The sequence below is a fragment of the Ceratotherium simum genome, chromosome 26, assembly GCF_057802395.1.
Source record: "Ceratotherium simum simum isolate JZ-2026a chromosome 26, ASM5780239v1, whole genome shotgun sequence".
Classification (NCBI taxonomy): Eukaryota; Metazoa; Chordata; class Mammalia; order Perissodactyla; family Rhinocerotidae; genus Ceratotherium; species Ceratotherium simum.
In genome coordinates, this window is record NC_141925.1 from 12,174,841 (window position 1) to 12,187,240 (window position 12,400).

At 40.3% G+C, this 12,400-nt stretch overlaps 1 protein-coding gene across 1 annotated transcript in view; it reads left to right on the plus strand.

Annotated features, from left to right (window-relative positions):
• Window positions 1-426: 426 nt before the first annotated feature.
• ERCC4 (ERCC excision repair 4, endonuclease catalytic subunit) overlaps window positions 427-12,400 on the plus strand; it is a 29,733-nt gene continuing 17,759 nt past the window's right edge. The window contains exons 1-6 of the mRNA XM_004441856.3: window positions 427-640; window positions 2,083-2,263; window positions 6,716-6,911; window positions 7,831-8,038; window positions 10,207-10,387; window positions 11,377-11,505. Coding sequence (XP_004441913.1) covers window positions 434-640; window positions 2,083-2,263; window positions 6,716-6,911; window positions 7,831-8,038; window positions 10,207-10,387; window positions 11,377-11,505 — 1,102 coding nt within the window. The 5' untranslated portion in view covers window positions 427-433. The remainder of the gene's footprint in view (window positions 641-2,082; window positions 2,264-6,715; window positions 6,912-7,830; window positions 8,039-10,206; window positions 10,388-11,376; window positions 11,506-12,400) is intronic.

The following is a 12,400-nucleotide window of genomic DNA, read 5'->3' on the forward strand; positions in this document are numbered from 1 at the left end:
TTAATTCTCCTCTCCTTGCTTTTTGGTAGTTTGTGGTCTAGGTCTAGGTCTAAGCCGCACAACCTGACCGAAGGGACCGGGCAAGATTGAACCACTGAAGGCTCGGGGGTGGAGCCTGAGGGGTGGAGGGAACACCTATCGGGAGCACTGGGGTCTCCCGGTGACTCTACAAATCTTCGGCTCCACTCGGCTCCTCTTCGGCTTCCTTCGGCGGACGCTGGTCTCTTCGGCTACGTTCGGCCAGCGCGCGCCTTCTAGGACTCGGCTCTCTTCGGCTTCCTTCGGCCAACACTGGTCTAGGCCTCTGCTCTCTTCGGCTGCGTTCGGCCTACGCTCGTCTCGGCCTCGGCTCTCTTCGGCTACGTTCGGCCTACGCTCGTCTCGGCCTCGGCTCTCTTCGGCTGCGTTCGGCCGCGGCCCCGGAAGGGCGCCCATGGAGCCGGGAGCGCCGGCCCGGCAGACTGCTATGGCGCCGCTGCTGGAGTATGAGCGGCAGCTGGTCCTGGAACTACTCGACACGGACGGGCTGGTCGTGTGCGCCCGCGGGCTCGGCGCGGACCGGCTCCTCTACCATTTCCTCCGGCTGCACTGCCACCCGGCATGCCTGGTGCTGGTGCTCAACACGCAGCCGGCCGAGGAGGTGCGGCCGCCGGCGCGGGGGAGAGGGGACCCCGAGAGCCTGTGGGGCCTCCTGAGAGGTCGCAGGCCGGGGCGCGGGTGCGAGGCCTCTGAGGGCGGTGCAGGTTCCTGACACGGCTGCGAGGGCGTTGAATGGGGGTCCTGAGGCAGATGCAGGTCTCTGACACGGGCCGAGGACACACAGGATGGAGGATCCCCAAGGGAATGCAGGTCCCTGACACGGGCGCGAGGACGCTGGGAGGATGGAGGGGTCCCCAGGGGGATGCAGGTCCCTGACACTGGTGTGTGGACACTGAGAAGATGGCGGGGGGGGGCTCCGAGAGGGATGCAGGTCCCTGACACAGATAGGAGCGTATTGAGTGAGGATCCCTGACATGGGTGCAAGGACATCTGAGAGGAGTAGGGGAGTCATTTGAGGAGGATGGGGGCGGAGAGAAAGATTGGAGGTCCCTGAAGGGAACAAGGATGTCTGGAGGAGGATATGGATAGGAATAATGAGGGGGTCCTAACGTTGGATATTGCTGGGGTCAGAGAAGTGGGGTCCCTAACAGGGAACTTGATGGGGATGGAGGAATCTCTGAGGGTAATGGGGAGACTGAAAGGAGACAGCTGAGGCTGGGGAGAACCCCCTAGGGAAGAGGAGGGACTAAGGGGGTTCACTAAGGCTGTGGGAAGAGGGGCAAAGGGTCAGAAGGGAAGGGAGCTGGAAAGCTGAGGACATTGGGGAAGGGTACCTGGGGTTAAGGAGAATGGAGGACGCTGAGGAGGGCGGAAGGGGGTACACCTGTGTTGGGGGTATTGAGAGGTGACACCGGCTGGTCCAGCAAATCTGATGAGCCCCTAGATAGAGCAGGTGGCCAGGAGGAAAATGTCAGCTGAGACTAGTGACCACAAACTCCTTGAGGGCAGGGATGCTGTCTGATTCCTCTAGGTATCTAGATTGACAGAGAGCCTCTCCCACCACAGGGCCCCCAGTATGGTAGTGTTGGACTGAAGGTGTAAAGGGCCCTGGGCCTTAGTGACATGAAATCCCCTCTAAGGGATCAGGACAGAGCTAATAGTCTGAAACACTGCCTGGGAAGATTCCTTGTTATCTTCTCACACAGTACACTTGCCTGCAAACCTGGCTTTGGTGCGAAGTATTTTCTAGGTAGCAGAAGTCTTTTGACCCAGGGTTTAAAAAGTCTTCTTTGGTTGATGTTAAAATGCTAATAACAACTCAAATGCAATGATTTCTTAGTGCAAACCCAAAAGCAGAAACAAAACCCCAGGTAAATGTAGACTGGTTGGTTGATCACCCTGAAGTAGTAAATTAGTTTGTATATTCATTATGAAGTTCATTATCTCTGAGAAAGGCAGCATCATTTTAAATGCAAATTTCTGCAACCTAATAAACGCTGCCCTGTAGTAAACTGCCTACTAATCCAGTTTGATTTGATTTAGGAGTATTTTATCAATCAGCTGAAGATAGAAGGAGTTGAACACCTCCCTCGACGTGTAACCAATGAAATCACAAGCAACAGTCGCTATGAAGTGTACACGCAAGGCGGTGTGATCTTTGCAACAAGTCGAATACTTGTGGTTGATTTCTTAACCAATAGGATACCTTCAGATTTAATTACTGGTAAGAATTTGAAACTTTATCATTATTTATATATAAATTTGCCCTTTTTTTGGTCTGTCCCCACTGCTAAACTCTAAACTAGAACCTTCTTGTGGGCAGCACTGGATGTTTTTGCTAAACATTGTGCTTCCAGGTGTTAGCACAATACCTGACACATTTTAGATGCGCAATGAATGCTTGTGACCTGAATAAGTAACTAAGCATAAGATTGACTTTTTCTTGTTTTCTAAGCTCATATTCAGTAAATACTTACTAATTGGCTGGCATTTGCTTTTAGAACCTAATCAGACTTAAAATATTTATAAATATTCTTAGTATATTTTCTAAAATATTTGGTTTTCCTCTTTCAAGAGTATATTTTCTCATGATTTGAAATTAAACCAAGTAGTTGCTTAATTATTTTGAGAAGAATGGTTTAATTTTAGCTAGAATTAATATAGAAAAGGAATTATTTTTCATTTTTATTTGTCCTTTGGGAAGCCTTTTCTGATTTCTCCAAAGCTAATTTAGGGGGGCCCTACCTCTGTGTTCTGAGGTTACCCCGTGCTTCTCCAGTATAGCACTTGAGAACACCACCTTATGTTTTCCTGTTTGTCTGTCTCGCTTGTGAGATAACGAGCTTCGTAGGCACAAGAAACAACTTGTTCATCCCAGGCTGAGTCACTGGTACATAGTATGTACTAAACACATATTTGTTGGATGAATGATGCATAGATATGCTTTGCTCTTTAATGAGCTTCCGGAGGGCAGAGAGACTATGAAATTCATAATCATACTTCCCACTATATCTATCATATTGCCTTGAACCTAGAAGACCCTCAAGAAATATTTAATGAATAAATGTATGAATGAATACCTTATGTAGTTCGTGGTGAACTGATTCAGGAAAAGTTTTGTTATGCTTTTATAACAGTTATAATTGTTATGAGTCATGACATGGGCTGTGTGGCCAGACTCACTTGACTTTGGATGGTAATGCTACTGCTTCCAAGCAAGTTACTTAATTTTCATGAGCCTCCATTTTCTCATTTCTTAAGTGAAGAAAATAGTGTCTCCTATAGTTATTGTAAGGATTAAGTGGGATAAAATAAAGAAATTGCTTAGTATAGTTCTTGGTACATAGTGAACACAATAAATATAGCAAAAAAAAAAAGTATTGGCTTTTTATAACCAGAAATCTTCATACATCATAGTCTTTTACTGTTTGCTGCTTTCTTATAAGTGTAGTTTTATTTTTTATTTTTTAAGTTGATAAAATGGAAAATGTATATATTGAAATGACCACTAGATGTCAGTATGTCTCTGTAACTTGAAGTAACAGTTCAACCTAATTAGGCAGAGAGCAATCTGAATCAAAGAAATGTCCAAAGTGTAGGTTATAGGTATTTCCTAATTAAAAGTGCAAACTTCTGTCCCCGTTTCTGATCAACTCCCAGTAGTGAAGCTGGAGCTGCTACTGCTGCTTGGCTGAATGGAATGGAAGTGAATGCCAGAAATGGATTCCTTCCTACTCGCCACCCCCTGGGATCCTCCCCAGGAAGCCCCTGTAGGGCTTTCGCCACAGCTCTTACAGACCAAAGAGCAGTCCCCGAAGCATGTAACCCTCTGGAAAGTACTGACTGCCCCCAGCCCTAACTTGTTCCCCTGTCACCACCCATTATCACCAGCACACCCCACTCGAGGTGTCCCTGCCAACCACAACTCCTAAATAGTGAGAGGACTGTAACTATTTACCCAGATTGTTCTTTCAGAAGAATGGGACAGGAGGATGCTGTCATTGCTAGCACGGATCCTGACATCTCCAAACAGAACTCAGAACACACTTTCCCCTGGAACTTTAAACAAAAAAGTTACGTTAGATTTGTGCACCCAGTGCTGTAATTCAGCTTTATGGTCGTTCAACACACATTTAATTTGCTAAGCGTCCCTTGTTTGGCAGGAATGTGGCAGGTGCTGGAGATAGAAAGATGAATGAGACAGTGTGGTGAACTCTTGAGTTAGGCTGCTTCTGGGTTTGAGCCCACCTTCACCATTCACCAACTGTGTGACCTGGGGCAAGTTTCTTAATTTCCATATGACTCAGTTTACTCATCTGTGAATTGGAGACCTTCCTCCTAGGATTCTTGTGAGGGTGAAATGAGATAGTGTGTGTTAGCATCCTAGGTGGCTCATAGCGAGCATTCTGTGATTCCTACTTGTTACAGTGTTCTTGTCTTCAAACAGGTTAGTAGAGGAGACAGATGTGAAGAGGTAATGACAGTACAGTATGAGATACGAAGTGTTAGGGGAGCATAAAAATTTAAGTAGGTTTTTGTGGGACTGGAATTGCCGCCACTAACATAACCTGCTGTGGTTTGTTTATTTTTTTTTGAAGAGAGGTCCTCAGGTCGGGTCACTTAGTAGAAAAAGTCTGGCTTTGTTCTCAGACACACATGATTTGGAACCTTTGGTCTCGCTTGCTGGGTGACCTTGATTAAGTTGCTTCCGTTTCCTGGTCTCATAATAATACCTACCCTGTAAAATTATTGTGAGGATGAAACGAAATAAAATTCTATAAAAGTACGTAACCCCAGGGCCTAGATATAATATTAGTTCTCTTCTCCTCCCTCCTGGGCTCCAAAAGACTGACAACCTTTTGGAGAACATTTTGTTAAATTAAGGTTCACCTTTCCTTTAGAAGTCCATCTTTATTATTTTTAACTTTATGTAATATTTCAGTCCAGGCCAGCAAGTGTGACCCAGTAGAGTACTTGGAAAAACCTGCCTACTGGGTACAGAACCTTTTTTTTTTTTTTTTTTAATTATTTCATTGGGGTCATATTGGCTTACAACATTGTGTAAATTTCAGGTGTACATCACTTTATTTCAGTTTCTATATAGACTGCATCGTGTTCACCACCAACAGTCCTGTTTTGTTTTGTTTTGTTTTGTTTTGTTTTTTGAGGAAGATCAGCCCTGAGCTAACACCTATTGCCAATCCTCCTCTTTTTTTTTTCCCCTTTTTCTCCCCAAAGCCCCAGTAGATAATTGTATGTCATAGTTGCACATCCTTCTAGTTGCTGTATGTGGGACGTGGCCTCAGCATGGCCTGACAAGTAGTGCACCGGTGCGCGCCCAGGATCCGAACCTGGGCCGCCAGTAGCGGAGCGCGTGCACTTAACCGCTAAGCCACGGGGCCGGCCCCAACAGTCCAGTTTTTATCCGTCACCGCACGTGTGTGCCCCTTTACCCCTTTCACCCTCCCCCCACAGAATCTTTTCTGAGTATTAAATGAGTTATATACATGTATTGGGGTTATTAAAAATCCTTTGTCTACAAATTCCTAAATAACTCTGTTAATTTTTACCATCTTTGAAAAACAATTAGAATAAATTTTAGCTCCAGCGACCTTGATCCGAAATTCACACACCAAAACAGTAGAATCTGAATTGAGTATATTGAACTACCAGAGTCATAAATTACCGTTAGTGTCGTTTTCCAGACCCTAGGAGTGATGAGAACTGGAGCAAATATGTGCAAGTACATTTATAACAAATATATGTATGATAACTGGCTTGATTTAGGTCTAAAAGACTGAGAATCATCATAGAATAATTGAGTTTTTGATCCAGAAGTGACGTCTATGCACTCTTATGCACATCTCGTGTCTCTCCCCAATTTATCACTGATCATACTGCATCAAAATGGCATATATATACAGACACATACACACACACACACACATATATATATGAAGGATCATTTGGTCCAGTACTCTTGTTTTATAAAACAAGTAAGGAAACAAGTGTAATTGTCCTTGTTTTTGTGATTCCAGGGTGTCATTACCACACCACTCCAAAAAACAGATGTATTAAATATATTCAGTAAAGATTTTTATTCTAAATGGACTAGTTTACCTCTCAATTGATGCAGATGTTGCCCAAACTTCTAAAATGCAGCTATTTTGTATAGTCCACATCTGATTCACATGTAGAAGAACTGGTGACCCACTTCACTTTCCGCCACCATGCCAGACACGCCCCACCCCAGGGCCTTTGCTCTTGCTGTTCCCTCAGCCTAGAACTTTCTTGGTCCACATGGTCACAAGGCTCACCCATGGTCCTCATCTCCACTCAGCCTTTACTTAGATATAACCTCGGTGAGGCCACACTATCTAAAATTGCAAACCACCACCCCTTGCACGTAGTCTCTCTCCTCCTTCTCTGATTCGTTTTTCCTCTTTAGCACTTATCACCTTATAATCTACTAAATAGTCTCCTTATTTATATTGTTTAAGTGCCACGAGGACAGGGATTTATGTCTGTTTTGTTCTTGGCTATATCCCCCGCCTAGAACACGGCCTGCCTGTGCTCAAGTAGGCACTCAAGAAAAATGTGATGAATAAATGAACAAAAGTGGGCATGGAAACTACATGTCCATTCTGTAATTTAAATTATGATTTTCCCCCCTCAGGCATCTTAGTGTACAGAGCTCACAGAATAATCGAGTCTTGTCAAGAAGCATTCATCTTGCGCCTCTTTCGCCAGAAAAACAAACGTGGTTTCATTAAAGCTTTCACGGACAACGCTGTCGCCTTTGATACTGGTTTTTGTCATGTGGAAAGAGTGATGAGAAATCTCTTTGTAAGGAAGCTGTATCTGTGGCCAAGGTAAATAGCATTATGTGACAAGTTTCTGTGAGAGAATCTGCTGTAATGTAATTTTGTACTTTAACGTAATGTAAAATCTACTGTAATTGCCCTTGACACATGGAAGTCAGGTTCATAACAAGTACATCCAAATGTAAATATATGGTCACGACATTTGCGATTCTTTCAAAAGGAGAGAGAGATGTGATCGTTATTTTTCTGGTAGCCCATCAAATCCATCCAAGGGCAGCCACTCTGTCCTTTCTTGGACGTCTAGTGAAACCCCCAGGGCTCTAGAGAATCACAGATACAACAGCTTCGGGTGAACTACAGATTTACTGGCTACGACTCCCACTGTCACTCTGAAAATTACCCATCGGGGAAATCAAGCGTGAAGATTTTGAAGAATTTATGTAAATTTCTAGGAAAAACATAAGGTTTCAATTTTCAAACATTTTGCAGCCTATGCTAATACGTATTTTGGTTATACTGTATGATATGTAGGAGTCATTGTTGTGGTCTTTTTCCTTTCTCGGTTATACCTTACTTCAGGGATCAACATGCTTTTCCTGTAAAGGGCCAGATCGTAAACATTTTGGGCTTTGCAGGCCGTGTGGTCTGTCACGATTATTCAGCTCTGCTGTTAGAGCGTGAAAGGAGCCATGGATGATATATACAGTGGGCATGGCTGTGTTCCGATAAGACTGTTGGTAGAAACAGGTGCTGGGTTTGGCCCAGACCGTAGTTTGCTGACCCCTGCCTTATTTGAATAATACTTCCATTCATTGAGATTCAAAGTGTTCCTGAAAACATTGTCATTTTGCTTTCCATTTTGCTTCTTAATTGCATTTACAAAAAGCTATTAGAATATTAAACCGAGACCAGAAATACATAGTTGTTGAAACTCTAGAAAATATTTGAAAACTATTTGTCTCTTTAGGTTCCATGTAGCTGTAAACTCGTTTTTAGAACAGCACAAACCAGAAGTCGTAGAAATTCATGTTTCTATGACCCCTGCCATGCTTGCCATTCAGACTGCTATACTGGACATTTTAAATGCGTGTCTAAAGGAATTAAAATGCCATAACCCGTCGCTTGAAGTCGAAGATTTATCTTTAGAAAATGCTATTGGAAAACCTTTTGACAAGGTACTCCATTTCTTTTCCTTTTTAAGCACAGTTTGTTATGTTATAGTTTTAAAGAATGCAAGTTATTTTAATATTTGTGATGTTTTTAATAGGAATTTGCTGTTACTTTAGAATTAAATTGGAGGTGATTTAAAGTATAGTTTCTTTGGTTTACTGGAAAGTAATCATTTGTAGTAAAATGTGTGGATTAGTGTATAAGCATAACTAATTTTTGCAGTTTTAAGTGATTGTCTCTTAGTTTAAGTATAATTAAGAGGAGGATAAATAATCTTTTTACTCTGAAATGACATGTGGATTTCTACAAGTAGAAGAGTTTACATAAGAATGCTTTATAATTATATATAAATTTATGATCTCTTTTTTGGAATAAAAATTAATTTGGATGAGTTTTCATTACTGAGGAATATGAAACTTGCTCTGTCTTAAAATTACATTCTGAATTGAGAAAATGGTAAGACTTTAGTTCAAGGAATTTTTATTCTAACTGATTTTTTTATCATAGATTAATGTTAATACAGATACGTAAATGTCTACGGTTGAATTATAGACACAGAAAATGCTGACTTTTAAAAAATTTGAGGCAGCTTTTTTTCATATTTTGTTAGAACAAATTCCTGTCTTTTAAACTCTAAATCAATCTTTCTCATTTCTCTGATTCTTTCAAAGTCATATTATTGTGAAATAATGATACATAAAACTAATTTCATGTGTTTTGTTCCTCTATTCTTAAAGTAAATTTTATTATAATTTAGTGCATGGTGAAACCAAAACAAAAAAAAACCTTCATATTCTTATAATGGAATGTATATGTCCCTAGAAAGACAAAATATAGCCTAATATGTTTTGTACTAAATTTCTGTTTATCATCTCCTGACCAGTAAAAGTCAAAGTATTATTTTAGGTATTCTTTTAGTAACCAAATGTAAATATGGACATAACTTTCGTCTTGTTAGAAAATTTAACTTTTATAGATGATTTTACAAAAGATGCATGTAGTTATGTGTCCCAATTTGTCTAGGACAGTCCCAGTATCTGCCTGTTGTCCTGAAGTAATTATTATTAGTGTCATTTCATTTTCACAAGAATCCCAGTTTAGACAATAAATTATATGGTCATCCAGATATTACTCCTGCTCAGTATTAAATTTCTTAGGTAAGATGCCATGTAGTGATGCTGCTTCCATATCATGCTGCAAGTATTATCGTTTTTAGTTACAGAATCGGTTTGTGAAGGAAATGTTCATATATATGTAGCTGTGGATAGGTAGGTACCTACATAGTATATACATAAAGCTGTTCTGTGGTTTAGGCAACTGTTTAGGATCTTTAAAAATATTCAGATTTCGGGCCGGCCCCGTGGCTTAGTGGTTAAGTGCGCGCACTCCGATGCTGGCGGCCAGGGTTTGGATCCCTGGCGCGCACCGAGGCACCGCTTCTCTGGCCATGCTGAGGCCGCGTCCCACCTACAGCAACTAGAAGGATGTGTAACTATGACATACAACTATCTACTAGGGCTTTGGGGGGAAAATAAATAAATAAAATTATTAAAAAAAAAAAAAATTCAAATTTAGTTGTTAATTTAAGAAATATTTGCCCATCAGTGAATCACACATAAACAAAAAAAAACTAAACAAATGTTTTACACGAACAAAGTAAGGTACATTGCTGTTTAATTTGATACTATGTAGTTGCCTGGTTTATGCTCTCTGCTCCATCGTCCAACCGGATCCTGCGTCTTTATCCATCCGGGTTACGGTCACAGCCAAACTTGGCAGAAATTGAATGTGTCTGAGCTGCATGCCTTGACTCTTCATAAAAACAAGTAATTGATTATCTGATGTTTATCAGGCCTTTTCTCTCCTGACTAATAATGTAAATGTGGATAATTATGAATTGACTCTATCTGATCATAAAGAGTCTATCGATAAGACACCCTGCTTTATATTTAAAAAATTAAACATTATTACTAGAATCTTATGAACTGAAATTTCGTATTCAATTCTTTGGGAGATAATGTTTTTGGTTTTTTGGTGTGTGGTAAAATATACATAGCATAAAATTTACCACTTTTAGGTATGCAGGGGACAATGGTTGTTGAAAGTATAATTTGTATTAATAATAGCTCTATTGAACATATTTTAGCAATACTAAATTTTATTCTTGTTGTAGACAATCCGGCATTATCTGGATCCTTTGTGGCACCAGCTTGGAGCCAAGACTAAATCCTTGGTTCAGGATTTGAAGATATTACGGACTTTGCTGCAGTATCTCTCCCAATATGATTGTATCACATTTCTTAATCTTCTGGAATCTCTGAGAGCAACAGAGAAGGCTTTTGGTCAGAATTCAGGTGGGAGAGAAAAATACTAATATTATTCTAGGAGCTGATTTGAATCAAGTTCTGGATTTTGTTGGGGAATCAGGTGTGGGGAGTGCTATATTCATGGTACACTAAGATTTCGAATTACGTTTTATGTTCATAGCGCAAGGATGGAGGTTTTATTGATAGCTAATGTTTCCGCCTACTTAACTTCTGTTCTGTATAATAATAAATATTCATATCCATTCCAGGCAATTTTATTTCTAGAAAAGACTGTGTATATTACAGGCAGTTCCCAACTTAGAAATAGGTTATGTTCTGGAAGTTTAGTTGTTAAGAACTTAAAGTTCATTTTCCCCAAAGAAACAGCAAGGGAGTATGGGGTTTCATCAGCTAGAGTGCTGAATACTAAAGAGAAGAGATTTGTAGGGAAACATACATATACAACTGGCCACCATTTTGTTTTCCTACCTGTCACAGCCTTCCCCTACTATTGTGACCTCTCTCACTGGCTAGACCAGTGGTTTTCAGAGTGTGGTCTATGGGCCCCTGGGGCCAAGATTTAATATGATTAATAATTTTTACTGCTTCATCAGGGATATCCTTGACAAATAAACTGCAGGTGCATAGCAATGAAGAATACATTGACTGCTAGGACACTTTGGTTCCACCGCCTTGATTTGTGGTCAGACACTAGCAATGTTACCCACCAATGCTTTTGCACCATCACTGGAAATGTCAACACAGTGGAAGAAAGTCAAATAATGAGTTGGTATTATTATGAGAATAATTGTGAGGTCACAGACCCCCTGAAAACATCTTGGGAACCGCCAGAGGTCTGTAGGCCACACTTTAAAACAACTGGTCTAGCCAAACTGTGACAGAGGCCACAATAAGGGAGAAGGTTTGGTTGGGAAAACAAGATGGCAGCCAGTTGTATATATAGGTCATGTGACCATCAGCTATTCTTTAACATTAACCATCAATTGAAGGCTTTTTTTTTTTACTTTTCATATTAGGTTGGCTGTTTCTTGACTCCAGCACCTCGATGTTTGTAAATGCTCGAGCAAGGGTTTATCATGTTCCAGATGCCAAGATGAGTAAAAAAGACAAAATGTCTGAAAAAATGGAAATTAAAGAAGAGCAAGGTATTTTGTAGGCTTAAATCTTTAAACGTGTCTTTTATTTAAGTATTTGGTGTGGAAATGCTTATCAAGTTACAATGTAATTTTAAATCTCCTTCAGGCATGTGAAGAATGTGTACCTGTATGTTAAAGGTATATTACATGTAACATGTTAAAAGTATTCATCATGGCAAGGGTTACAATCCGTTGCCACCATATTCCACATAACAAATGCCAAGTATCTGTCAAGACTATTCTTACTACTACATAAGATTGTTTATTTTTTTAACTTCAGATTAATTACTATTTTTGGCACTTATAGTCTTAGTGGAACGTTTTAACATCCCTTATAGCTTTTCGAGAACATAAATATAAGAGAATGAGGCAAATATGGATTTTATTCCAACACTCATCTAGTAGGTATAATAAATATCATTGGTTTTTTAAGTAGGTATAATAAATATCATTGATTTTTTAAGGGCTAATGCTTACTTTCTGCCTAGTTCAAAGGTCAGTTTCAAAACTTAATTAAATATATTAGTGATGTGAAATGAAAGTTTGATTGTTGTGTACTTCCATCTTGTGTTCAGGATTGTGAAAATCCTGGGGATTTTAGAAATCATAAATACTGTGGTTCTGTACTGATTCCTTTATTTTGTGTAGCAGCTTATGTATAATGTCACAGTTGACAACTAACACAGAATCTTCTCTTATTAGTGACCATGCATATAACTTTCTATTAAGGCTTTATGAAACCTGTATTAATGTTGGTTTGAAGTATCTTTCATTGAGACCATAAGTACAACTTTTTCAAGAAAGCAGATTCTATCTAGCATTATGAAGGAAGCTCAAAGGAATGGGCTTATGGAATGATGCTTGTATTATCTGTTGTTTTGAAAGCCTTTGGAATACTTTATGG